Source organism: Typha angustifolia, chromosome 15 (genome assembly GCF_048772165.1).
Source record: "Typha angustifolia cultivar Huaian chromosome 15, ASM4877216v1, whole genome shotgun sequence".
NCBI lineage: Eukaryota > Viridiplantae > Streptophyta > Magnoliopsida > Poales > Typhaceae > Typha > Typha angustifolia.
Genome location: NC_133253.1, coordinates 16,759,343 through 16,784,539, shown reverse-complemented (window position 1 = coordinate 16,784,539; position 25,197 = coordinate 16,759,343). Strand labels below are relative to the sequence as shown.

General features: G+C 37.8%; 3 protein-coding genes across 3 annotated transcripts; all 3 read left to right on the top strand.

Moving 5' to 3' along the window:
• Positions 1 to 461: 461 nt before the first annotated feature.
• LOC140779419 (protein REDUCED CHLOROPLAST COVERAGE 2) lies at positions 462 to 11,552 on the top strand. Its single transcript, XM_073124472.1, has 23 exons — positions 462 to 878; positions 1,003 to 1,064; positions 1,162 to 1,254; positions 1,333 to 1,405; positions 1,886 to 2,263; positions 2,367 to 2,431; positions 2,512 to 2,643; positions 2,726 to 2,767; positions 2,987 to 3,520; positions 3,612 to 3,772; positions 4,057 to 4,564; positions 4,880 to 4,942; positions 5,046 to 5,147; positions 5,317 to 5,634; positions 5,742 to 5,834; positions 5,915 to 6,016; positions 6,130 to 6,234; positions 6,506 to 6,639; positions 7,914 to 8,097; positions 8,298 to 8,429; positions 8,520 to 8,632; positions 8,918 to 8,999; positions 9,096 to 11,552. The coding sequence occupies exons 1-23, from the start codon at positions 809 to 811 to the stop codon at positions 11,109 to 11,111; spliced, it is 5,562 nt and encodes a 1,853-aa protein (XP_072980573.1). The 5' UTR covers positions 462 to 808; the 3' UTR covers positions 11,112 to 11,552.
• Positions 11,553 to 16,106: 4,554 nt separating this feature from the next.
• LOC140778381 (AP2-like ethylene-responsive transcription factor At1g79700) lies at positions 16,107 to 19,890 on the top strand. The gene is made up of 8 exons (XM_073123061.1): positions 16,107 to 16,498; positions 16,576 to 16,658; positions 16,815 to 16,823; positions 16,913 to 17,001; positions 17,094 to 17,167; positions 17,275 to 17,325; positions 17,831 to 17,907; positions 19,008 to 19,890. Exons 1-8 carry the CDS (start codon positions 16,332 to 16,334, stop codon positions 19,520 to 19,522), a joined length of 1,065 nt encoding a protein of 354 aa, XP_072979162.1. The 5' UTR covers positions 16,107 to 16,331; the 3' UTR covers positions 19,523 to 19,890.
• A 769-nt stretch (positions 19,891 to 20,659) lies between these two features.
• Positions 20,660 to 24,947, top strand: LOC140779662 (zinc finger CCCH domain-containing protein 18). Its single transcript, XM_073124850.1, has 4 exons — positions 20,660 to 20,860; positions 21,797 to 22,114; positions 23,360 to 23,420; positions 23,678 to 24,947. Exons 1-4 carry the CDS (start codon positions 20,729 to 20,731, stop codon positions 24,682 to 24,684), a joined length of 1,518 nt encoding a protein of 505 aa, XP_072980951.1. The 5' UTR covers positions 20,660 to 20,728; the 3' UTR covers positions 24,685 to 24,947.
• The last annotated feature ends 250 nt before the right edge of the window (positions 24,948 to 25,197 follow it).

Here is a 25,197-nt window from a genome sequence, read left to right as displayed (position 1 = left end):
TAAATTTTGTGGGCATGTTTTTTAAATTGGCATCCATATTTGTATTCGAACAATCTTATCAGAAAATGGATATTGATTGAGGTATTTTTATCTGAATATATATATAATTTGGAAAAACTACAGAGCAGGCACAAAATAGACCCATTACCTATTTTATTTTTCATACAAACAAAATCTTGTCACCAAGTTATCATCCAATGTATGTATGAACTTAGGACGGTAACAAGTGTGAATTCCAAGCCGCTCAAATCATGGCAGTCATCTACAGAACTTTTAAACATACTTAAATTTACCGGGTGGAAAATTTATCCGAAGTCTCTCAGAGGAGAGGGCTCCCAAGAAACAAACAAAAGATGGGATATGGATAGAGTGGAGGGCACGAGAGGGAGGAGCTGGAAGGGATGGATTGAAAGGGAGAGATTTTGGTGAGATGAGGGGATGGTCTCTGGCCATAAAATGAGAGGCCCCTAATCCCCTTCTCTCCCTCTCAACCCCCCTTCTTCTCCCTGTAAACAAAAAAACTTATACACACACACGCACTCTGTCTCTCTCTCTCTCTCTCTCTCTCTCCCCCTCACTCTTGGCTCCTCCTCTTTCTATCTCTTCACGGCTTAAGCCAGTGAGAAGAAGTAGAGCCATAAAACCTTATCCCCTCCTCTGTCCTTAATTTCTGTCCTCATCTCCTCCGTACCTTATACCTTCCCTTCACCTACTCCACCCCTTTCGGCACAAAGATTGCAGCAATCCCGTAGGTTTAGCTCTGCCCAAGAGAGAGAAGAGCGAAGACTCTCCAAAAGCTTGATGCTTGATGGCTCCCAAGGCAGGGAAAGCCAAGCCTCACAAGGCCAAGGGCGAGAAGAAGAAGAAGGAAGAGAAAGGTGTTGTCTGGTTAAATAATTTCCTCTCCTCCCCTTCGATTCCAATCCCTAATCTCTGCCTTCCTCTCTCTTATTATATCTTATCTCTTCTGAACGAATGTGGTTTGCGGAAATTAAACTGCAGTTTTGCCGACCGTTGTCGACGTTACCGTTGAGACCCCCGACTACACCCACCTCACGCTCAAGGTAATTCTATCGTTAATCCTAAAGCTACGCGTAGCGCGTACCTTAGCGCCAATGCATTGCTCGGCGTACGATAAACGTATCGTGTTAACCCGTGTAGGGGATATCAACGGACCGGATTCTCGACATCCGCAAGCTTCTAGCCGTACACGTGGACACATGCCACATCACCAACTACTCCCTGTCCCACGAGGTAATAGCTAGTTTAGTCGTCAGATCCCCCTAATAGACGGCTGTGATTCGTGTTCACCCGTGATGAACTTGAACCCAGGTACGAGGAAGTAAGCTGAAGGATACGGTGGAGATCATCTCTTTAAAGCCGTGCCATCTCACCATCGTTGAAGGTAACAAACTACATCATACACCGTTGGTTTGGTTCTTCGTTGTTCCCCAAGATACCCACACATGCACACGTCCAGTCCACAGTTCACGTCTTAAAGATAGGGTGTCATTTGTCATACTTCGATCCTAACCATTCATTTAAATGAGGGAACCAATCATGACTCATGTGACATCCATCATTTGTATATATATATATATATTCCCATCATAATTGACTTTGTTAGGACAAAACGGAGTTTTTTTACCGTACTAACGCTCGAGAAATAAAGAGAACAACGAAGTATTACTATATTACATTTTTTTAATTTATATATATATTTTTTAAATTAAGAAGAAAAAAAAAAAAAAATATATATATATATATATATATATATATATCTGAGTCTAGATTTGTGATAGTTAGGTGGAATTATCCGAGTAAGCAGGTGGCGATATGCAAAACAACCCTTAATTCTTATCGCGACGTCTCTTCTCCCTCGCAGATGAATACACCGAAGAGCTCGCTGTCGCTCACATCCGCCGCCTCCTCGACATCGTCGCTTGCACTACTTCCTTCGGCTCTTCTCCGGCGAAGAATGCCGGAGGTAATTCACCTGCGGTGCCGCCTTCTCCGGCCGGAGGAGGGAAGGGCGACTCGCAGTCCGGTTCTCTTCCTCCTTCCATCGACTCCCCCTGTGGTGAAGCACCCGATCCCACTCCAAATTCCAAGAATACAGGGACCGCAAAGCCCGGGTCCCCGACAAACTCCACCACGGCATCCGTCGGCGCGAATCACAAAGATGAGCCGATGTACCCTCCGCCCAAGCTCGGACAGTTCTACGACTTCTTCTCCTTTTCTCACCTCTCGCCACCTCTAAATTGTTAGTTTCCTACCACCATTGACTTCTTTTTTTTTCAGTTTTCTAGAACGATTTCTTGGGTAAACGGAGGACTTTTGATTTGGGTTTTTGTTATGGTTTGCAGATATAAGGAGGTCGTCTCGGCCGTTCGTCGAGGACAAAAGAGAGGATGATTTCTTCCAGATTGATGTGAGTTTTATTTGATCTTTGTCAAAGTTGGATTTTTATGTATAACTTTGATTAAATGAAGGTGGGAATTTGATGAGCAGGTGAGAGTTTGCAATGGAAAGCCGGTGACTGTTGTGGCATGTCGAAGTGGATTTTATCCGGCAGGAAGGAGGACGCTTCTCATGCATTCCCTAGTGGATCTATTGCAGCAAATTAGCCGGGCATTTGATGGCGTGAGTAGAAATTTAGAGCTCACTTTCATTCATTTCTTTCTTAATTCGTGGACATTGATAGAGAAATTGACTTAATCTGCAGGCATACAAGTCCCTCATGAAAGCTTTTATTGAACACAATAAGGTGTGCCTTTTTCTACTTTATGTTTGTAATTGTTGTGCCTAACATTGTAAACCTTTTATAGAGTAAGTGATCTCCCCGGTAATAGTGTTAGTCTCCTAACGAACTTTATGTGTACACTGGGAAAAACGCCATCTAAGAATTAATTCTGAGAAATAGATCTATGATTCTCTGTTACCATTCTCATCATCTTCATGATTACTTTCATTCACCTTGTTTCAGTTTGGGAATCTTCCTTATGGATTTCGGGCAAACACATGGGTGGTTCCCCCAATTGTTGCTGACTTGCCATCAGTTTTTCCCCTACTTCCCACTGAGGATGAATCTTGGGGTGGCAATGGTGGTGGTCAGGGAAGAGATGGAAAGAACGATCACAGACCATGGGCAAAAGAATTTGCAATTTTGGCTGCTATGCCATGCAAAACAGCTGAGGAGAGACAAGTCCGAGATAGGAAGGCATTCCTTCTTCACTGCCTATTTGTCGATGTCGCTGTCCTCAAAGCTGTTGATGTTATTCAACAGCTTGTTGGCAGTCATAGTATCTTAGATGACATGTCAAATGGTTTGTCTGATGCAATTTTGCGCAAGGAACAATTTGGAGATTTAAGAATTACAGTTACAAGAGACAAATCCGATGCAAGTACTAAGTTGGACATCAAATTGGATGGAAGTCAGACACTAGGGCTATCTACAGATGAGCTTGCTCGAAGGAATTTACTCAAAGGTATCACGGCTGATGAAAGCGCAACAGTACATGTAAGCATCATATATTGAGAATCTCACTTTTAATAATAAATAATAGAAGGGCTTATTTGTCAAATGCTGAAGTGGCATTGTAACTTTGCAGGACATTGCTACTCTTGCTGTAGTAGTTGTTAGACATTGTGGATGTACAGCTGTTGTCCAAGTTCCGGTAGATGCTGGTTTGTTGGGCAGTCCTCCAAACCATCAGGACATTGAAATTGAAGATCAGCCTGAGGGAGGTAGCAATGCGTTAAATGTTAATAGGTATGTTCTGCGAGAATTTAAGCCATGTGATGAATATTCTCAATGGTTTATCTGCATTTTTTTAATGCTCGAGATAGCCTTTATTGGCAGTGATTCGCGAGATGATCCCTGGTAGTTGGGAAAATGTTTGATGGTATTAGTTGTATGTAGATGTTGCAGTTAGTCTTGGATGAATGCATTACAAGCATGCAATTTTGGTTTCTTTTTAAACTATAACTACCACGGAAATATGATTCCCAAGAAGAAAAGGCAATATGTAATGGAATTTTACTTCTTATCTGCAGCTTGAGAACTCTTCTGCATAAATCGTCTACTCAGTCTTCCAGTGGGATCCAGAGGCCACAAAATACAGAAATTGAAGATTTGCAATCTACTACGTCCTCCGTAAGAAAAATACTAGGAGATAGTCTATTGAAGTTGCAAGCTGAGGATACAAAACAGAGTATGTCAATCAGATGGGAACTTGGTGCATGCTGGGTGCAGCATTTGCAGAATCAAGCTTCAGGGAAGATTGAGCCTAATAAAACTGAAGATACTAAAGTTGAACCTACTGTCAAGGGCCTAGGTAAACAGTTTGGTCAGCTTAAGGAGATTAAGAAGAAGATAGATGAGAAGAGTGATAAGACTGATCTTGCCAGAGAAAATTCTGCACTTGATGCCGTTAATACAAGCAAGACGCAATTGGCAGATGGCACCAATGTAAAGGAGGATAAAGAAATGGTGTTGCAGAAATTGCTCCCTGAAGCAGCCTTCCTTCGCCTGAAGGAATCTGACACTGGCCTTCATGTTAAGGTTTTCCCTGCCCCTTACATGTACCTACAGGCACCTGCATCATTCACCATGATTGTCTTCTTGAATTTGGATCTAGGTTAGGTCGGTCAAGTAAAAATTAAGATTCAGATATAAGCCGTTTCTCCCAGTTATTTGTTTCAATACTTTTTGAGTCAGCAGCACTATTGTTTAGCTGATTTCATTTATCTTACTATTTCTTATGAATCTTAGACTTGAGCAAGCGAGTTGAATACTGTTTTTCTTTTACTTCTTGACCTGATGGTCGGAGGTTGTTAATATAACTGTTCAACTCGGTGTTTTCTTTGATTTTGGCAGACACCTGATGAGTTGATAAAGATGGCACATAAATACTACGAGGATACCGCCCTACCTAAGTTGGTAAGATTGTCTTCATTTTCCTATCTGGTTCTTCTTTTATTAAATCATTATGATAGGCTCCATTAGACAAAAGTCACAAGACATTCTGATGTTATATTATCAGGTAGCAGATTTTGGTTCTCTTGAACTTTCTCCTGTTGATGGAAGGACATTGACAGATTTTATGCACACCAGGGGCCTGCGGATGTCTTCATTAGGACGCGTGGTAAATAATCCACTTTTTCCAGCATATTTCTGGTTAGAAAAGCAAAGGTCAATAATTGTGTACTTTTATAGTTTTATGACATTAAAGACTGTTGAAACTTTTATTGCTATACCTTGATATGCTACTTATTAAGCAGTCTCCTTTGTTCCTGTTATTTTCTTTTTACCAGGTTGAACTTGCAGACAAGCTCCCACACGTACAGTCCCTTTGCATACACGAGATGGTAGTTCGAGCTTTTAAGCATATATTGCAGGCTGTTATTGCAGCCATTGAAAATAAGAATGACATGGCAGGGCCAATAGCCTCATGCTTAAATATTTTGCTGGGATCATTGCCAGCAGAAAATGACGATATCAATCTAAATTATGATAATAATCTCAAGAAGAAATGGTTGGAGATCTTCCTAGATAAGAGATTTGGTTGGAGATGGAACGAAGAATCCCTTGATTTGAGGAAGTATGCTATTCTACGTGGACTTTGCCACAAGGTGCTAAGCTCCAGTCATTTTCTTTTTCACTTCAACACATACTTTAGACGCCCAAAATATTTTATGTTTCTGGACCCACAAATTACATTAGAACTTCTGCAATGCAGGTTGGACTTGAGCTAGTTCCTAGAGACTATGATATGGATAACTCACATCCTTTCAGGAAATCAGATATTATCAGTATGGTTCCTGTTTACAAAGTAAGAACATGTTTTGCCCCTGAGAATTAAATTTGACTCAAAATTTAATATGATGCAAACTGTTGTGTTCTTTTCTACAGCACGTTGCGTGCTCATCTGCAGATGGGCGCACACTATTGGAATCTTCAAAGACTTCCTTGGACAAAGGCAAACTGGAGGATGCCGTTAACTATGGTACAAAGGTATGAAAGCATTATTGGATTTCTCTCATTATGCTTAGTTTTTTTTTTTTTAAATAAAAAAGTTGGTTTTGGTCATTATGAAACCCTAAGAACATTCAAATTTGACTTTGAAGGCACTTGCAAAACTTGTGGCAGTATGTGGTCCATACCACAGAATGACAGCTGGAGCATATAGCCTTTTAGCTGTAGTTCTCTACCATACTGGAGATTTCAACCAGGTAAATTCCTGGGAATATTTTTTTCTTCTATCTTGGATTAACTATCAACTAGGGTAGTTACAGTATTAAGCTGGTAGGTATGCAACATAGTAATATGCTTGACAATTTCTCTGGAAATAGATATTATTAAGTTAGAACTGTAGAACAGAGCAAAGCTGCACATCTTTTTTTTAAAAAATGATGATTTCTCCACGATGTGTTTTTCATTTTTACAACATAAATACATCAAAAGCTGATATTCAGAATGTTAATTGCTTCGTGTGACAAGCAGGCAACCATCTATCAACAGAAGGCTCTGGATATTAATGAGAGAGAACTTGGCCTTGATCACCCAGATACGATGAAAAGTTATGGTGATCTTGCTGTTTTCTATTATCGCCTTCAACATACAGAATTAGCACTGAAGTAAGTTATTCTTTCATGAACCAACAATTTAAATTCTTTTAATGTTATAAAAATGCTGATATAAACATTATGTCCTTTCTTGACGCTTTTGGTGCACATATATATGTGCATGTTTTGCCTGATTTTACACCAATATCATCTTAGACCTTGATGGTAAACTCCACAAACTTGTGAAGCCAAAGTGAGTATTCTTCTTCCAAGTTCTTTGGAAAATGAGACTTTAGGTGTTCCTGAAATGCTTCTTGTGGCTTGATCATTCTACAGTGATCCTCATCTTAGGTCTCGTAACAAATTGATGGTGGAACAGGGTACTAGTAAATATTTAGAATGTAAGGTTAGCTTGCTCAGTTACTTGGTTATTGCTAGTGAAGAGTTCACGGGCCTAGAGTCTAGATAATAAAGCCTAAAACTTGTGCTTCACATATGTTTGGAATACCTGACTTACGGAAAGTTGGCACTGTATGAAATCTTCAAAGAGTGGATATCCCATGACTTTTTATTCTCAAAATGTGGTCAACAGTATGGTTTCATTAGGATTAGAATTGTATACTCCTTTAATTGTAATAACTATTTCATATCCTTGACTTAGCATCTGGTTCTGGTTTATTCATTTCCCAACTAGTAGATATATGATTTGAAATAACATACTGTGCTAAAAATGTTCAAGGTAATGCTATGACTGAAGCTTCATATTTCCTATTCAGGAATTATATTTCTTCTCATTGAGTTTTGTAAACATCGTGTTCCCGCTGAAATGTTGAATATAGTGGAAGGTACACTTGTGGACAATCACGGGATGACATGTTTTTCAGGAACCAAAACAACCATGTCTTTTCCTACTTCCCTCTCTTTCCATCATAGATGTATTATATTATATTATACTATATTGTAATATATATATATATATATATATATATATATATATATATATATATATATATATATATATATATATCACTGAAAAAAAATATGGCTGTCCATTGGAATTCTGGGCAATTACATAATTGGTGGAACAATTGAAGCAATATTTTCCTTTGTGCTAATAATGAAAGAGAGAAGCATTTTTCCTTTGTGCTAATATTTTCCTTTGTGCTAACAATTGATGGCATGATGCCTTGTTTGGAAGAACTGGACCTTTCATATCTTGAAACAACCAGGAATAAGAAGATGAATTCTTACCTCTCTTTTAGACACTTTTATTATTACTATTATTGTGTCAGTTGTCATTCCTTTTCCTTGTCTGCAATCATAATCTATTTATTGCATTGCCTCAGGTATGTCAATCGTGCTTTGTATCTTTTGCACTTGACATGTGGCCCTTCACATCCTAACACTGCTGCAACTTACATCAATGTGGCAATGATGGAAGAAGGGTTAGGAAATGTTCATGTTGCACTTCGGTACCTGCACGAAGCTCTGAAATGCAACCAAAGACTTCTTGGTGCTGATCACATACAGGTTCTCTCTCTCTCTCTCTCTCTCTCTCTCTCTCTCTCTCTCTCTCTCTCTATATATATATATATATATATATATATATATATATATATATATATATATATATATATATATATTAATTTACTACTAATGGAATAAGGATACCCTCCATTGACTGCATGCTGTTTCCATGAGCATTAATTTAGTTTATCTTTTATCCGCAGACTGCAGCCAGTTATCATGCTATTGCCATAGCCCTGTCTTTAATGGAAGCGTACTCTCTTAGTGTCCAACATGAGCAAACCACACTTCGCATACTTCAAGCAAAGCTTGGTTTAGAAGATCTTCGCACGCAGGTAAAAATTTATCTATCACACTACTTGATGACTTTCAGTGCTTCTCCTGTTATTATAACTACTTACTATAAACCTTTGAAACTCATGTAGGATGCTGCTGCATGGCTCGAGTATTTCGAGTCTAAGGCAGTTGAGCAGCAGGAAGCCGCACGAAATGGTACTCCAAAGCCTGATGCTTCAATTGCCAGCAAAGGTCATCTCAGGTAAACATATATAGATAACAGATGCGTGCTATCATTATTCTGTAATAATTTTCATTAAGAAACTCTACTTTAAAATGAATGAAGATGCATAAGATACCAAGAATGGTAGGACAGCTGTCATTCTATTGTAGTTTATATATCAAGAGATATTAAGCTGCTTTATATAATGTTGCATGGTATTGAAAGTATTTTGTGGCTTACATTCCTGCATCCTTATAGATGCTCACATAATTCATTGCATCAAACACATCTACTTTTCTACCAATCATTTGTCTCTTTCTTCAGTGTATCAGATCTTCTTGATTATATTAACCCAGACGCAGAGATCAAAGCAAGAGAAATTCAAAAGAAACAGGCCCGTGCTAAGGTATTGGTTTTCTCTTATAGGGTTTAGTTACGCCCTACAATGCTTTTTTATCCATCTGAAAAAGAATTTGCTACTTCTCTATGTCTTATGTCACAGATTAAAGGCAGTGTTGGCCAAAACAAGTGGGAAACAGGCGATGATGAAGATCACAGAGATGTAGTGCCAAATCAAGATTATGCAAGGACTGAAAATTCTAATGATAAAGAGAACAGCACCACTGCTCAGCCTGTGGAATCTAAAGATGAGAAACCTGATGTCACTGTAACTCATGTATCTTTAAATCCGCAAGATGATTTCACAGAGGAAGACACATCTGATGAGGGATGGCAAGAAGCTGTCCCAAAGGGACGATACCAGGGAGGCCGCAAGTCTGGTGCAAGTGTAAGGAGGCCAAGCCTAGCAAAGATAAATACTAATTCTTTGAGTACTTCTGATAATGGGCGATATAAAGGAAGGCCACCGGCCAGCTTCCCTTCCCCAAGAGTTTCACCTAATGAGACGGTTCATGCTGATGCTATTAGCCCTATTGCGAAGAAGTTGGTGAAGAGTTCAACTTTCGGTCCCAAACAGAATGCCAATGCAGTTTCCTCAAACAGCACTGAAAAATCTACTACTACTTCCAAGTCAGCACCAGCCAGCCCTTCAGTTACAGCTTTAGCTGCCAAGTCAGTCTCATCTACAATTCCAATTAATGTGCAGTCGACAAGAAAATCATTGTCATACAAAGAAGTGGCATTGGCTGCACCAGGAACTATTGTTAAGGCAATAGAAGATCAACTGATGAAAGAAAAGGATTCCGACGAGAAGGAGACTGATATCACCAAAGAACCAGCATCAGTGGAGCAAATTTCAGGTGAGCAGGTTTTTGTGGATCATGAAGGACAGAAAAAGGCCCAGGAGGCAAGTGAGGCAGATATTCTTACATCTTGTTCCAAGGAGACTAATGATCATGCTCATGAGAAAAAAGATGTAGAAATAACAAAGAAGAAAGTGCTAGAAACATCTCCGGAATGTGAAGACGTGGATTCCCAGTCCCTGAGTTTGGAAGGATCAGAATCATCAGACAAACTATTAGAAGATCATGGAAGAATTTCAAAAGAGATAGAGACTTCCACAGTGAACTGCAAGGCAGTTACTCCACTCTCAGAAGAATCATCAGAGTCCCCGGAAGTTGGAAGCTGTGCAGCGACAGATTGCAGAGATCTTTCATCTTCACTTGAACCCAAAATTGATGCTTCTGCTTCTACTGAAGATGAAAAAGATGTAAGAAATGAGATGCCTGAACAGCTGTCCAGCGGAGGCAAAATTGAAAAGTCTCCCCTGATGGAATGCAAAAAGGATGGAACTGAAACAGCTAAAGAATCAAGCAGCAGACTTTCTGCAGCTGCAGCTCCATTCAGTCCTTCCACTATTCCAGCTTTTGGTTCAGTCGCGATTCCTGGCTTCAAAGAACATAGCGGACTCTTGCCCCCACCAGTAAATATACCCCCAATGTTGACAATTCCTGTTCGTAAACATCCTCATCAATCTGCCACTGCAAGGGTTCCTTACGGTCCACGGCTTGCCGGCGGGTACAATCGATCAGGAAATAGGGGCCCTCGTAACAAGCCTGTTGTGCAGAATGCTGAAATCCTTCCTGCCGACGGGAATAGTTTTAGTCAGAAGGTGATGAATCCAAATGCTGCTGAGTTCGTACCATGTCAACCTTGGATTCCTAATGGCTATCCGTTGTCTAGTGAGTTTCCATCTTCACCAAATGGTGCTCCACTATCCCCGCATAGCTTTCCACCTTCACCAAATAGTATGGTGATATCACCTACGCCTGTATCCTCTGAAGTATCTGAAAACAATGAAGTCAGTACCGGAGGAAATAATAGCAGTAACTTAGATGTTGTGGAAGTTGAGAATGACAATCAAAACGTAGACTCTGAGCAGTCTATAGAAGGCAAAGTAGTCACTGTGGAAGCTGAGCAAAGTACCACTCAGCAAACCCCTTCAGAGGATCTTATGGTAGCTGGAGAAGCTGCTGATACATTAGTAGTAACGGAAAAGGCAAAGTGTTGGGCTGATTACAGTGATGGAGAAGCTGAGGTTGTTGAGGTTATTAGTTAAGGAACAGGCATCATTGAGTCACAGTTATCCATGTTCAAATGGACGGTACAGTTTTATGAGGTATTAAATGACCCTGAGAAACATAAACTCTTTCTGAGTTGAAAATTGTTTTCCCTTGAGGGATATTTCCATGCTTCTGTTACTTAGATTTGAGAACAGCGAGCGAGATCTGCCACGGAAGTTGATCGCAGTGCTTCTGCTGCATTTTAAAATGCAAAAGAATGCATGAAGGCAATTAGTTCAGGTTTTCTTCTTTTCTCTTCACTTGATGCCATTAGTCATTTGAAACACCAGTGCCGACTTAAAATTTTGAGTTATTTCTTGATCGGTCAACTAGTCTACTAATTATGGGAATCTGTAAAAAGACTAAATCCCGTTTGTCTACCAGGAATTTGGATTGAATAAAAATAAAAGTAAGACTGGTTCCTTAATTCTGTAAAATGCTGTTATTGGCAAATTATTTGGAAGCTTCCTGCTTGTATGAATTGCTTCCTTGTATCCTCTGTTTAACTTAGTGTTCCGAGCTCCCAGTTTCTTTGATTTGAACGTATGGCTATTCCTCTATTCTACAACCTCCATGTTTATGGCGAAATATTCTGTTGAACATACACAACCTCCATTTCCACACAAGTCATGATACTAGTGAGCTGACCATGACTCCTAAGCCTAGTTGTAGAGAAATATTGCTGAATGATATTATTTCATAATGCCAATTTAACACTGGAATTCATCTTCAGTTGTTAAATAGGTGATCCATACTATAGTGGTTTAACTATAGAGAAGGGAAAACTATACTTCTTCTAAACAAACGAAGGTTATGACAGACCTGTAAACAATACTTTATACATCTAACACACACCCTCACTATTGTATGTTTGATGTGAATAGCAGATTAGTGTGGCGATCCCTAAGATTGTAGAAATGTTATCCTGTTGAGAAATCCTTCTCAAAAAATAAAGTTCATCATACTGAGTTACAAGGTGTCTGCTTTGGAACATGAGGGCAAAATGAAAAATAATGGTCTAGGATAATTATTCGTTCATCTTTCTCGATCAACTAATGATCATTCTTATCTCATCTACCAAGTCGTGTCCAATTATATGCTTTTAAGAAAGATAAAAGTTTGTTAGGACTTGTCATTGCTTCTACTCTAAAACTAGAGCCAAGAAGGAAAGTCAAAAGGTAAGGGCAATATATTCAATAAGATTTCCTATATTGATGTTCTGTGAAACGTCTACCACCTAGCTTAATTGCCTTGAGTTGTTACACCTTGGCCTTATTTTGTTAACTCCAAATTGATATGACTAGAAGAGACTAAGCAAGAATAAATCATGTGAGCCAAATGTTTACATGAAATAATATATGGACACTAAGAGGAGAGTCATATCTCAACATGAAATTGGATGTCTCAACCATTGGGATACAAGCTTTGACGGCAACAGTACAGGCCGGCAGGTTGATCAACTAAATAGAAGACTAAATACTTTGGTTTCAGTCAATTTGGTACAGAAATATTGGCTTCAAGTTAGGATGATTGAATCAAAATTGATCTGCTCGAGTCTCAGCTTCTTCTCTTTCTTTTCTGGACGGTAGAAAGTAGGACATTGATCAAGTCAAGCCGCGTGAGTAGCCTTAAATTAAATGCGAGATGGTGACTTGATAAAAAAAAATGAACTCATATTTGGGTCTTCAGAGAAATTAAGTTTAAGAGTATATACCTCCTTAGCCTGTTAAGAGTCACTCAGTTTATATGCAAACGTTCATTTTACTAGAGATTTCACAATTTGGATCACGAAATTGTTGAAAGAATTGTTTGGTTATCAATACTACTTCAGCTTTTCTGTTAGATTTTTCAGTTAAAACAATATAATGTGTCTGTCGCATGATCAATTTCAAACTCTTTAAAAACTATTTTACTAGTTTTTTAGATTAAAAAAATAATAAGAGATTAAATTAAAAGCAATATGAACACTTTAGACTTTTTGGTAGTCTATATAATTATGGAGACCTAAAGCTGTTCTATATTCAAGATTTTCGTTTGTGAATCTATTGATTGAAAAGGCCATATGATAACTTACGGCCACTCTATGTAGTGCTCTCCAACTCAGGGAACAATTGATTTACTGGACCACAATTAGATTGTTAGATTGTTCATAACCACAACCTTATAGCTCAACAAATTTGATAGAAAACTAAGCTAGAATCAACTCGAATAAGTCAAAAGGTTGTATGATGATATTATACTCATCACTGCTGCGGTTTTGATAGTCTTTAACACTTCAAAGAATTAGTAGAGGATCAGCAGGTTTCAATTTATTTATACTAAATTATATATCTATACTAAGTCATACTACGCAAGCTTGCAAATTGATATAATACTAAACCTTATGGTTTGTATTAAAGTCCACATCCTTTATATTGCCATGCATAAAAGAAGATGGAGAATGCTTAAATCTACAGTTGTGCTTCTATTATGTTTCTAGTGTTAAACTATAATCCTTCTTCTGAAGTATGATGAGCATTACTCTCCCTCTCTCTCTTTCTTTTCTATTTGTGTATGTGAATCTAAGATATATTGAAGCTTAGATAAGTTTATTGAGTTTAAGACTTCCCAAAGTCAACTTTCTCAACCTTCTATCCCTAATCATAGCTTCAAATTCTGGACCCTTGATTACCTCTCCATATCCCTATGTAAGTGTAAAAAAAAGAGAGTATTTTATATAATTGCCACTGGAATCTTTTTTTAAATATCATAATTATCGTTATATTTTTTAAAAAATATTGGAATTTCACCAAAATTAGAATCCCTCAATTAGGATTAGTTTTTAACATAATATTGCTAGTAAAGTATTATTAGAGTTAACAAACATATGTGAATAGCTAAAATATCCTCTTTCTTTTTAAATTTAGAATGTAATATATTTATCCCCTCTAATTTGTCTCGTATAAAAAATATATATTTGTCTTAATACTATAATACTTGGAAAAATACTGGCACCTATTTTAAATAATTTATGCAAGGGTAAACTAATTCTTCTTGAATCTAAAGTATGATTAGTTAGATCTAACTAACAGAATGATATTTTTAAAAGCCCATTTAATTATGATATTTTAAAAAATACAGTAGCAATTATGTAAAAATTCTAAAAAAATAAAAAATGTTACAAATAACACTTTATGTTTTAATTATTTTATAAATAAAGCTCTATCTTTTCAACCTTAAGTGAGGTTTAATTTAACAATCACCTAGTGAAATGGAATGAAAATTAGAAATTTTCATCTAACTATAACTTATATCTTTACATTTCCTAAATTACTTTTATCTCACTATTTTAATATAACATTTGAGATTAAATAATATCAGTTTTGAATTCGTTGATTTTGTTTGATTTGCTTTTACTCTGTTAGAAACACTAATGTCTTGTATTATGAACTAGATCTGAAATAATTCGTCTGTAGGATGATCCTAAGATTTTGAGGGGGTAGTAATCTCAAAAATCTTGGATATAATGGCTTTGATACGAAGTTAATTAGAGATTCTAATGAAAAGTTATGGTTAAAATAGTTGAGCAATATCGAAGTAGGGCATAATAGTAATTAGCCGACGTTGTGGCAATCGTCGGAAGATGGTGGTGGTGGATGGTTATAAAGTAAGATGGCTGTTAGTGGAGGAAGGTGGGAAGGTTGGGATGCTTCTACAGCTATGATCTACTCAAGTTAAAGGCAAATCTAACGGCTAAGGTAAAAGATAAAGACGATAAGAAATATTTTCCTAAACTCATATTTATTCCATAATAATTATCTAACATATGTCCACTCCTATTCAGAGTAAAAATTCATAGCGGATCGAATCCACATGTAGATTATCTAATTTATTTGAGTTTAAAATATTAAGATAAACTTAAATAACTAACTTAACTCGACTCAACTTAATCCATGTGGTCGGATCGTAACATCTTAGTTTGTCTGTAAGCTATTTTGAAGCCTTAATTTGGTTCTATAATTAAGTTATATCATCGTAATATTAAATGATATCTATCTACCAATCAAAGGTGTTATTTATAGTTTTCTCAAAAGGAAAAACTGGTTGAAATTAATATTTCTTGTAAGTTCTTTGATTGGGGGATCCCTTGGTGCCAGGGAATTGATTGTTTGGGTCATTAAAACACTCTCCATGGTTTTCTTTAAGTTAAAAAACAAAGAAAACATCCAACAACTTTTCTTTTTCCTCTCCAATCTAAGATAGCATCGATTTATAAGTGGTAGATGAGAAATTTTCCTAACATATTGTTTTCATGGTAAAAGTCAAATCAAATGGAGTTGTTTCAACTGGTGGCAAATTGAGCGTTGCAACTAATTCCTGTCAAGCTGCACTTGGCATCCCAAATTTGGTTACTGCAATTAATGAATTAAAAATTATGTTCTTTTTCTTAAAGAAAAATTAATTGAAAATTTTAATGAGAGTAATTGACCTCCAAGGTGAGATCTGCCAACTCAAGTAGAACCCCCATCAAAATTTTTAGGATATTACTTGGATATGATTAAAGTATCACTTATGAGCTAATCATAGATGTAAGATTTCAACTTGCTATCTTGTATTTCAAACTAATATAATCTAATATATAGGTATAAATATAATCTGCTTATTTTGTTACTTATTAATAAATCATTATTAATATTTTTGAGCCAAATGATGAAGAGGTAAATTGTAATTTGCCTAAAATTTAATAAATTTGGAGGTAAGGTTTAAATAAGGTGAAATATTTGCAAAAAGGCCCTAAATTTTCTTTTTGATAGGAGGAGCTACTAGATAGGCTGTAATGAGTGTAATTACACTATCCGTCCTTCTACCAAGATTGGGAGCTCAATTAGCGGCAATAGTGATTCGCGATAGTTGCAAAATATGAGGACTAATTTGTTATTTTCCCACTGAATCCTATGGTACAAATTTTGCGCTACTATCGTGCTAATGATCTCATTAACTAGTGACAAGAGCCGCTTATAGACGGCCAATAACGGAGAGAAGAGAGAGAGAGAGAGACGAGATACTAATTCCCTCCTCAAAGAATCGCCGGCTCTCTCTCTCTCTCTCTCTAGAGCATTTGGCAAGTAGTAGATAGCTCTCTGCGAGACATCCCTTTTGGCGGCCCCACAAGCTCCCCCCCTCTCTCTCTTTAAACTCCCTCCTCCTCCTCTTCCCCTTCTTCATCTCCTCCAACAATGGCGAAGAACAAGCACAGCAGCACCAGTGGCAGCACTGTCGGCTCCACCAATAGCAATCCTAACACCCCCAAGAGTAGCAATGCCGCAAAGATGAAGAGGACCAGGAAAAGCGTGCCCAGAGATGCCCCTCTACAACGTAGCTCTGTTTACAGAGGAGTCACAAGGTTTGCTGCCTCCCTCCCCCTCCCACAACCCCCTCGCTCTTTCTTCTCTCTAAGGATTAATTCACGATTTCGATCAGGCACCGATGGACGGGTCGATACGAGGCTCATCTATGGGATAAGAATTGCTGGAACGAGTCGCAGAACAAGAAAGGGAAACAAGGTTTCTTTGGAGAAAAAATCAAAAAGAAGAAGAAAAAATTCCTTGTTATACGTTTACTTGCTTGCTTCAATTCTATATCTTTCTATAAATTTCTGACATATTTCTTTTCTTTTTGTTCCAATTAATTCTTGGTGGGCAAATCCAATGCGGATGCAGTTTACCTCGGTGAGTCTTGTACTCGAAGAACTAACTTATTTGCGAAATCTCTCTCAAGCTCTCTTCTGCTGAAGTTCTTTAAGGCGTTTTTGATTCAGGGGCTTACGACGACGAGGAAGCGGCAGCTCACGCATACGACTTGGCTGCATTGAAGTACTGGGGCCATGAAACTATTCTCAACTTCGCTGTACATCTCATTTAATTCATGAATTCTTTTGCAACAATTTCTCTTCGTTTCGATCCGATCTTTCTTAATGACTCTGAAGGAATTAATGGCAGGCATCTACGTACGAAGAAGAGATGAAAGAAATGGAAGGGCAATCCAGGGAAGAATACATTGGATCCTTGAGAAGGTAGTGAATGAGTTCTCTCCTCACAAGTTCTTTTTTTTTTTTTTTCTTTTTTAATTATTAGTATTGATGCATGAATCTCTCACTCTATTCGCTTTTGGGATTCACAGGAAAAGCAGTGGGTTCTCGAGAGGAGTCTCAAAGTACAGAGGTGTTGCAAGGTAATAATTATGAGTTTTTAATCAAATTTACTTTAAAAAAAGAGAACAATTTGAAGTATTTTTTTCAATTGTATTTTGCTTACATAATTATAAGATGTATTTGGAGTGGAAGCATGGCTAAAAGTAGTTGAGACAATGGGTGACAGTTTGATGCTATCCCCCCATTTCAGCCGCCAAATCTACCAACTGTTTGTATATTTCCAAGGTTCAAAAAGTCAGAATAAAGGAAATTAATACTTAAGAAGCAAAAGAAAAAAAATAAATTGTGAATGGAAGCACAACTAATTTGAATTCAAAAATAAATAAATGTAATCTTTTTTTAATCCCTTTTATGGGTAGTTTTGAAATCTAAGAACGAACGTTTCAGGTTATAAATTAAAACTTAGGAGTATAAGAACTTTATTTTTGTTCTCTAGATATAAAAATAAAAAATTAGCGGATGTAAATTGTTATTCCTGAAAAATAACCCTAGAAATACATTGGACATTTCTTAATCTTTTTTCAGGCATCACCATAATGGGAGATGGGAAGCTCGGATTGGAAGAGTATTTGGCAATAAGTATCTTTATCTTGGAACTTATGGTATGATTCTCTTTTATCTCTCCCTCTCTGGTTAGTTGGATGTTAGACGGATACCAAGCCAAGAATGTTAGTTATGACACAATAATGATGCCCAAATTATATATATACCCATAGAAACCAAGCATTACCCTTATGATCCATCTTTAATATCTTATCAAATATAAACATTCCAATTGGTTTAACAAACAAGTGCTATAGAGGTCTATATATATATCAAAACTGGTACCTCAAAACATGAGAATCATCATGTCTTAACATGTTAAGTATAAGATGGAATTTGAGATGTGCAATTAATATTCTCGTCGGTTGTTAGATCTATTCATTAACTTAGGTTGATGTTCTTTTTGGCTTTCCTGACATGGGAATTTAATTTATTAGCATCCCCCCAAACCCCAAAGCTATCTGAGAACACTGAGGTCCCTCTCACCTTGGCCATACTTATTAATATGACCCAAATGACCCCCTTGACCATCCAAACTGTACTGGATCATCTAACTCTGCCGTCTCTTAAATCCTTCAACCCAAACATGTCTACTCTCAGACCGACCGCTGAAAAATAAAAGCGTACAATTTATCTTCGAACCATAAATATGCGATCGAATCATAATTTATGTGATAAGATCCTAAATTAACTTTGCGATGTTTTGGCGAGGGTAAATCGGTAATTAGAGAGGTCAAGTGTTGATTATGTATGTAGGTGGTGCAGCCTACCAAATTCTAATGCCATTTACACTCCTTTCTCTTTCAGTTTAGATATATATTCTCTGCAGGAAATGACATGTCAAACTCCTGTTAGTTGGGAGAAGAAACTAATAACACCAACCTCCAACTGTCCTCCGAATAGCCATTCTTATGCCACTGCATCTACCAAACTTTGACGCAATTAATAAGCAAGTATCTACATCGATTTGTAGCCCATACCCTGGCTTTTTTTGTAGGTGGACCTGTTCCCCTACTAAAAATTTAGATTCTTCTACTCTTTTATTGTAAATATTAAGTATCGCTTAACTGGTTGCTGTTAAGAGAATGATATAATATATATATATATATATATATATATATTACTTTTATATATCTATAGTAATAACTATTATGCACAGCTACGCAAGAAGAGGCGGCGACGGCGTACGACATGGCGGCGATCGAGTACCGGGGGCTCAACGCGGTCACCAACTTCGACCTCAGCCGCTACATCAAATGGCTGCGCCCGAACCCCGACTCCGACCCGGCGGCGAACTCGGAGCTTGATCAAATGTCGAACAACCCCATCATTGAGTTAGAATCGAACTTCCTTCAACATGAACAAGGCATGGGAGAGATCTCTCAGCTCCCCCAGGCTAGGCCAGGAGCTGCCACTGCCTCGTCGGCACTCGGGTTATTATTCCAGTCGCCAAAGTTTAAGGAGATGCTGGAGAGGACGTCGGAGGCGAGCAGTAGCTCGTCGGCGCCGCCTCCTAACTGTGAGAGTAGACCCTCCCATTGTAGCTTCCCGGATGACATACAAACGTACTTCGAGTGCGAGGATGCTGCGAACTATGCGGACGGTGAGGATGCGATCTTCGGGGACCTCAACGCGTTTGTGTCGTCGATCTTCCAGTGCGAGCTCGATGCATGAGAGACAGTGGTGATCGATCGAGTTCATTTCACCACCCCACCCCCCGCTCTCGTGTTTTTATCTCAGTTTGATCTTTTGCTTCATTTGCTCTTCCAGTTTTGTGAATAGGATAAAATTTAGAGGGGGGGGGGGGGGGGAGAGGGAGATTAATTGCATGGCAAGGAAGAAAGAAACGAGCTAATTAATTAATTAATTAATTAATGGTTTATTGGTTTCCTAGCTATGTAGAAAGGAATTCTTTCCAAAATAACAGTACAAATTATTGGTTACTATGCATCTTTTGATGCAAGGTGTTCCTTTTTGTATCTCATGGAGCTCTTTGGCAGTTTATTATTCAATTGCTCATGTGAACTAAAACAATAAAGAGGAGTATATTTAGTTGGTCCTTTCCCTCCTTTCCATGTGTGCCTACTTTTATAAAGTTAGATTTTGTACTGATTACCTTCTAAATCAGTTAGAAAGCGACTAAAAAGACATTGTTATTTTGGAGATACAAATTTACATTAAAGCAATTAAGAAGACATAACAAAGACAAAAGAAAAAAGAGATTTCAATTTGATTTTTAAGTATATCATGGACAAAAGATATTTATACTGATCAGAGAAAGAGGTTTCAAGTAGTCTCTTATCGTTTTTGAATCATAAAAGATAAATTTGAATCTATTTTGAATCAAATAGGATAGATTACAATCTAATTGAAATCTAATATCTTATTGAATGATTCTCTTTTATATTCAAACCGAGAAATAAGATGTGTTTTGAAAAATGAAACATCTATTTCTTAATAACTTTCTAGATCTTAAATCCATAATTAAAAGGGTTCTAGGAAACCAGTATGGGATATAAAAAGAGAGTGAAACTGACTACATTATTTGTAGAATTAACATTAGATATTTAATTTTTTAAGAACAAATTGGGAATTAGAGTGATATATTGAAGTATGCCTTTTCTAGAAAATAGCGCCTATCTAAAGAGCTACATACCCCAAAGGCTGGCCCAAGGCCCAAATCTACTATGATCCAAATTGCAGCAATAGAAATTAAGGTCAGAGTAATCGGATCGGGTTGTTGACTTCTCCATTTGGTCATGCCCGATAAGGATTTCCGACTCTAATCACCGCCGGGTATGCCGCCTCGCAACACTTCTTAGTTCCAGAATATAGTTTCCCTCGTTCTATCTCTCTCTCTCTCTCTCGATCTCAATATCCATGGCGGGAGAAGAAGGCGATGAGGTGGCGATAGAGCAGCAACTGGAGCAGCAGCTCGAGGAGCAGAAGTCGTCGCTTGCTGCCGTGGACGAAGCCCTGGCAGTCGAACCCTCCAATCCCGAGCTGCTCGCGGTATTCTTCTCCTATTTCTAGGGTTTTTCTTCCCTTTCCTCGTTCTGAAATAGGGATTCATTTTATATTCATTTTCCCCCATAGGATTCGCATTATGGATCGGTTTCCTTTGTTTTCGCTTAGAAATGCTGGTCCTTGGGCAAATAATAAGTTTTTCAGATTGGTAATACATTACCCGATTTATGTTCTATTGTTTACGGATAGTGCAGTAATCAAATGGTCCGGCGATTATTATTTGATATGGTACTTTGATCTGTCTTGAATTGTTATTACTTTTTTCTTGAAGTTTGTTTTGCTCCTGTTTCTACATTCCAAGAGCTAACAGATGAGTACGTTTTATATATAGGGGCAGTGTGAAATGAAGCATCTTTTCTTGGAAACGCAAATCGTGAGGTCCAATAAATAAGTGTCCTCAGTAGAATATTATGCAAATGGCTGTGGCTGAAGATAAATATGTCAGTCATGTGGAGTTAACACATAAATCAAACAAGATCCAGCATTTTTCTCTCTGCTAATACTTTCATAACTAAGATGCTAATTGGAAGAACATCATAAGACAAGGGCGACTAAAGAAAAAAATCGGATGAGCCCACTTACAACAACTCTTTGAGATGTTTTTGTTCGTGTAAAGTTTTTTCTGAACTCTGAAGTGGCATTGGTGCTGTAAGGAGGCATATGAAAACTATTGTACAGCCATTTTGCAATATCACACACCTGAAATATATGAAAGTGTGCTTTATTCCATTGTATGCATTGAGTAAGAAGATAGATGATTAGTATCGAAATTTTTTTTTGTAAAACTTCTGTATCTAGTTATGCATGTTACTTATGTGGTGCTATGCACATGCTTGTGAGAAAATTTCTAAGAGTTACATCTTCTGTGCACAATATTATTTTTCGTCATGAATAGAGAGCTAAGGGTTTGTTATTATGAAGGTTCATGAAGAGCTTCTTTCAGCTATTAAGGATTCAGAGGAAGGGCTCCTTCACTTAAAACGTTCAAGGCTACTGAAGAAAATGGATGCAATATTTCCAGGTCAAGAATCAGCTTCCTCTGTTCAGGATGTCGATGCTCAGCCGTTGGATCCAAGAGAGGTTGAACCAGAACCTTTGCAACCGGAAGAACATTCTATTGGGTCAAAGTGTAGATTCCGCCATACAGATGGGCGCTGGTATAATGGACAGATAGTAGGATTTGAAGGCGTTAACACTGCAAGGATCTCATTTCTTACACCTACATCTGAAAAAATGCTGGTATGTCCACATTTTACTCATTTTCTCATCTTCTTATTTGTATGTTATAATTTCCATTTTCAAGACATCGGACAATAATGAACAGTTTCGGTCAGCTGATCTCTGTGATAAAGCACCACCTTTTAATTCATCATAATATGTCCTATCTCTTCTTTTTTTTTTCTCTCTGTTATGTTTTAGTTACGGTTTTTTATCATCTTCTTTGTGAAGAGGTTTTCATTTTCTTTGTATGCCTGTTCAGATGGTCAGTGTCAGTATTCTGTATACAATGAGAGGTATAAGATGTAGTTAATAAGTAATTTCCACATTCATAAGAAGGAAAAAGCTGTCACATTACACAACCTGTTAGAATTGATAGCTAATAGATATGAAATTATATTTCTTGGTCAAAATTTATATTGAGTAGCACTATTCATTGAGAGTATGGTTCAATTAATCTTAAGGTTCACTTGGAGATAGAAATTTGGCGTTGAAAGATATCAACTAGAGAAGGTTGGATGCGGAGTAATCCTCATGACACAATATAATATATTGAGAAGGTTGGATGGCAGACTGATCCTCATGAGACAATGAATCCATTGACACCATGTTGCTTCTGTCACCTAGCTATGTAGTTCAAGTTCCTTCAATTCCATGATAGTGACCTTTTTTTCTTGGAGATAATCATTTTGGCTGTCATGAATTTCTTCAAACATTAAGGGCCCTTATTAGAGTAGTCTTTTGACTGTATTCTTACTTTCTTACTCCTTTATCAGCATGTTTTAGTGGTTCTGGTTCTTTCTAGCAATTATTTAGCTATTCTTTCTATCCAAACAGGGTGTTAAACTTGCTCAAATGACCCATTGGATGACAGTAATATTTAACACAAACTCTCACATGCTTGCCTCACCAACCTCAGATTTCTAACCAAAGAGCACAGTAAGATTCATCCATGTAGAGCACCTTCGTCTCAGCTAATTCAATCTGATCATTGAACAGGGCATAGGAATTGATTGTTCTTATGCCTTTACCTTTATAATCATTGTATTCACTGCATCTGGGTGGTATCCGCAGCTGTAATTGATTATATGCCCACCTCTATTATGCCCATGACGAAGTTCCAACTCCAAAGGGCTCATAGTTGTTGAATTGTTGTTGGATAGTTTAGCTGCGCTGCATTCTTGTTTCCAGTGGATATCTTGCTTAGAACACTGGAGGTTCTATACAACTAAAGAACTTACTAATATAAGTCCACCCGTAGTGCAGATGTGCAAGTTCTTTCTACAGCAAAGATGTCGATTTGGTAGTAACTGCCGCTTATCACATGGTATGTTTCTATTATTTGATTTAAGGATTGGGTTGAGTGGCAATGTGATGGTCGCCTTTTTATCCATTTGTTATTATTTTAAAAATAATCTGAATCATCATAAATGGAGGATTGAATTATGGTTCCTCTTCTGTAATGACTGACATATGTGTGATACTGTGATATTGAATTTATAGTTGTATCTTGTTATTTGATCACAATAACTTGCTTTAAAAGGAAGATGTCTCTGCACATCTAATACAAACATAACTTGTCAGGTTCTATTCTTCCTGTTTCATCCTTGAGGCAGTACATTCCCATTATATGGCAACAATCCTTAGTAGGCACCAGCATATTGGCAGCCTCTGGACGCTACCCTGGTATCTGGAGGAAAGCTGAGCTTGAGTCTTGGGATGATGAACTCAAGCTTGGTCAGGTTGTCTTCCAAGATGATGGGAGTTCTGCCGAGCTTGGCTGTGATGCTCTATCTATGTCTGAGTACGCTGAAATGAGTGATGAGGATGAAGATGGATCTAGCTCAGAACTATCTGAATCCAGTGAAGAAGAGGATGATCAAGAGGATGGGAGAGATAATCAAGGTCTAGGCTTTTTGGAAGCCACAACATTACAAAGAGGTGTTCAGACAGAGACTGCTGTGTTTGCAAAGTGGGAGCATCACACACGCGGCATTGCTTCCAAAATGATGGCCAGCATGGGTTATCGTGAAGGGATGGGATTAGGTGCATCAGGCCAAGGTATGCTAGATCCAGTCCCTGTAAAGGTACTCCCACCGAAGCAGTCTCTTGATCATGCTATTGCTTCTAGTGAGACTGAACACAGCAGAGATCAGGGGAAAAAACGCAGCAGGGGAGGCAAAAGAAAAAGGGACAAGAAATATGCAGAAGCAGTCCGAGCTGCCAAAGCTGAAGAAGAACAAACATCAGATGTTTTCAGCTTTATCAATAACCAGCTTGCAGGGCAAGATGCTGCTAATGGTTCGAATGGTAAGCACAAAAGGGGTTCTGGTGAGGCTGATGTGGTTAGCAAGAAAGAGGACAGACGGTCTTTGGTTGCATACGATGATGAAGTGAAAGAACTAAGAAATCGGGTGGAGAAGCTGGAAGAGATGGTGAAGCGGAACCGCAATGATAAGGCGGTGCATGAAGCAGCTTTCCGGAAATTGAATGAGACTCGAAAGGCTCTGGCGGGTGCTGAAGCTACTCATGCCTCAGCCTCCAATGCAGTTGTCAACAAGGAGAAAGAGAAAAAGTGGTTAAAATTCTAATGTTTTGACAAGGCAGTAGCACTATCATTCTACTACTGCCAAGATGTTGTTGCTGTATTATATTTTCTTCGCCTATCTCTTGGTAAAGGACATTCATCATGTGGTTTTTTCAACCCTAATATAAGAATGATTTTTTGGCCTATTTCTCAGTCGTTGTTTTCTGGGTGAGGGAAATTGTTAAATGTTGTTTCTAGCCAGACTCTTTGAATCCACATTGGGGTTGTAATTTGTAAACCTAGCTAAAGGAACCTTTTCCTCACCTCTCTCTAAGATCACACATGTAATATAATGATTCTGTTTATTGCAACTCCCCGTGATTAATAATTAATAACACCTTTATTGGGATTTTCTTATCATGACCCTTTTCATTATAATACAACACTATAAATAATTATTATATTTTAATTAAATTTCGTATTAATAGTTATGTTTTACACCTTCACTTGTGCAATTTGATATCAAATGTCACCTTTTTTTTTCTAAAAAAGAAAAAAAAACGAAAAAAAAAATAGA

What these genes read in the sequence shown, in the direction of transcription:
- LOC140779419 (XM_073124472.1), top strand. Translation starts at nt 809, where the DNA reads ATGGCTCCCAAGGCAGGGAAAGCCAAGCCTCACAAGGCCAAGGGCGAG. An exon ending in CCATCTCACCATCGTTGAAG is followed by an intron (nt 1,406 to 1,885) that starts GTAACAAACTAC and finishes TCTCCCTCGCAG; the next exon opens with ATGAATACACCGAAGAGCTC. An exon ending in ATGATTTCTTCCAGATTGAT is followed by an intron (nt 2,432 to 2,511) that starts GTGAGTTTTATT and finishes TTTGATGAGCAG; the next exon opens with GTGAGAGTTTGCAATGGAAA.
- LOC140778381 (XM_073123061.1), top strand. Translation starts at nt 16,332, where the DNA reads ATGGCGAAGAACAAGCACAGCAGCACCAGTGGCAGCACTGTCGGCTCC. An exon ending in GTTTACAGAGGAGTCACAAG is followed by an intron (nt 16,499 to 16,575) that starts GTTTGCTGCCTC and finishes GATTTCGATCAG; the next exon opens with GCACCGATGGACGGGTCGAT. An exon ending in TACATTGGATCCTTGAGAAG is followed by an intron (nt 17,168 to 17,274) that starts GTAGTGAATGAG and finishes TGGGATTCACAG; the next exon opens with GAAAAGCAGTGGGTTCTCGA.
- LOC140779662 (XM_073124850.1), top strand. Translation starts at nt 20,729, where the DNA reads ATGGCGGGAGAAGAAGGCGATGAGGTGGCGATAGAGCAGCAACTGGAG. An exon ending in CCAATCCCGAGCTGCTCGCG is followed by an intron (nt 20,861 to 21,796) that starts GTATTCTTCTCC and finishes GTTATTATGAAG; the next exon opens with GTTCATGAAGAGCTTCTTTC. An exon ending in CTACATCTGAAAAAATGCTG is followed by an intron (nt 22,115 to 23,359) that starts GTATGTCCACAT and finishes CCCGTAGTGCAG; the next exon opens with ATGTGCAAGTTCTTTCTACA.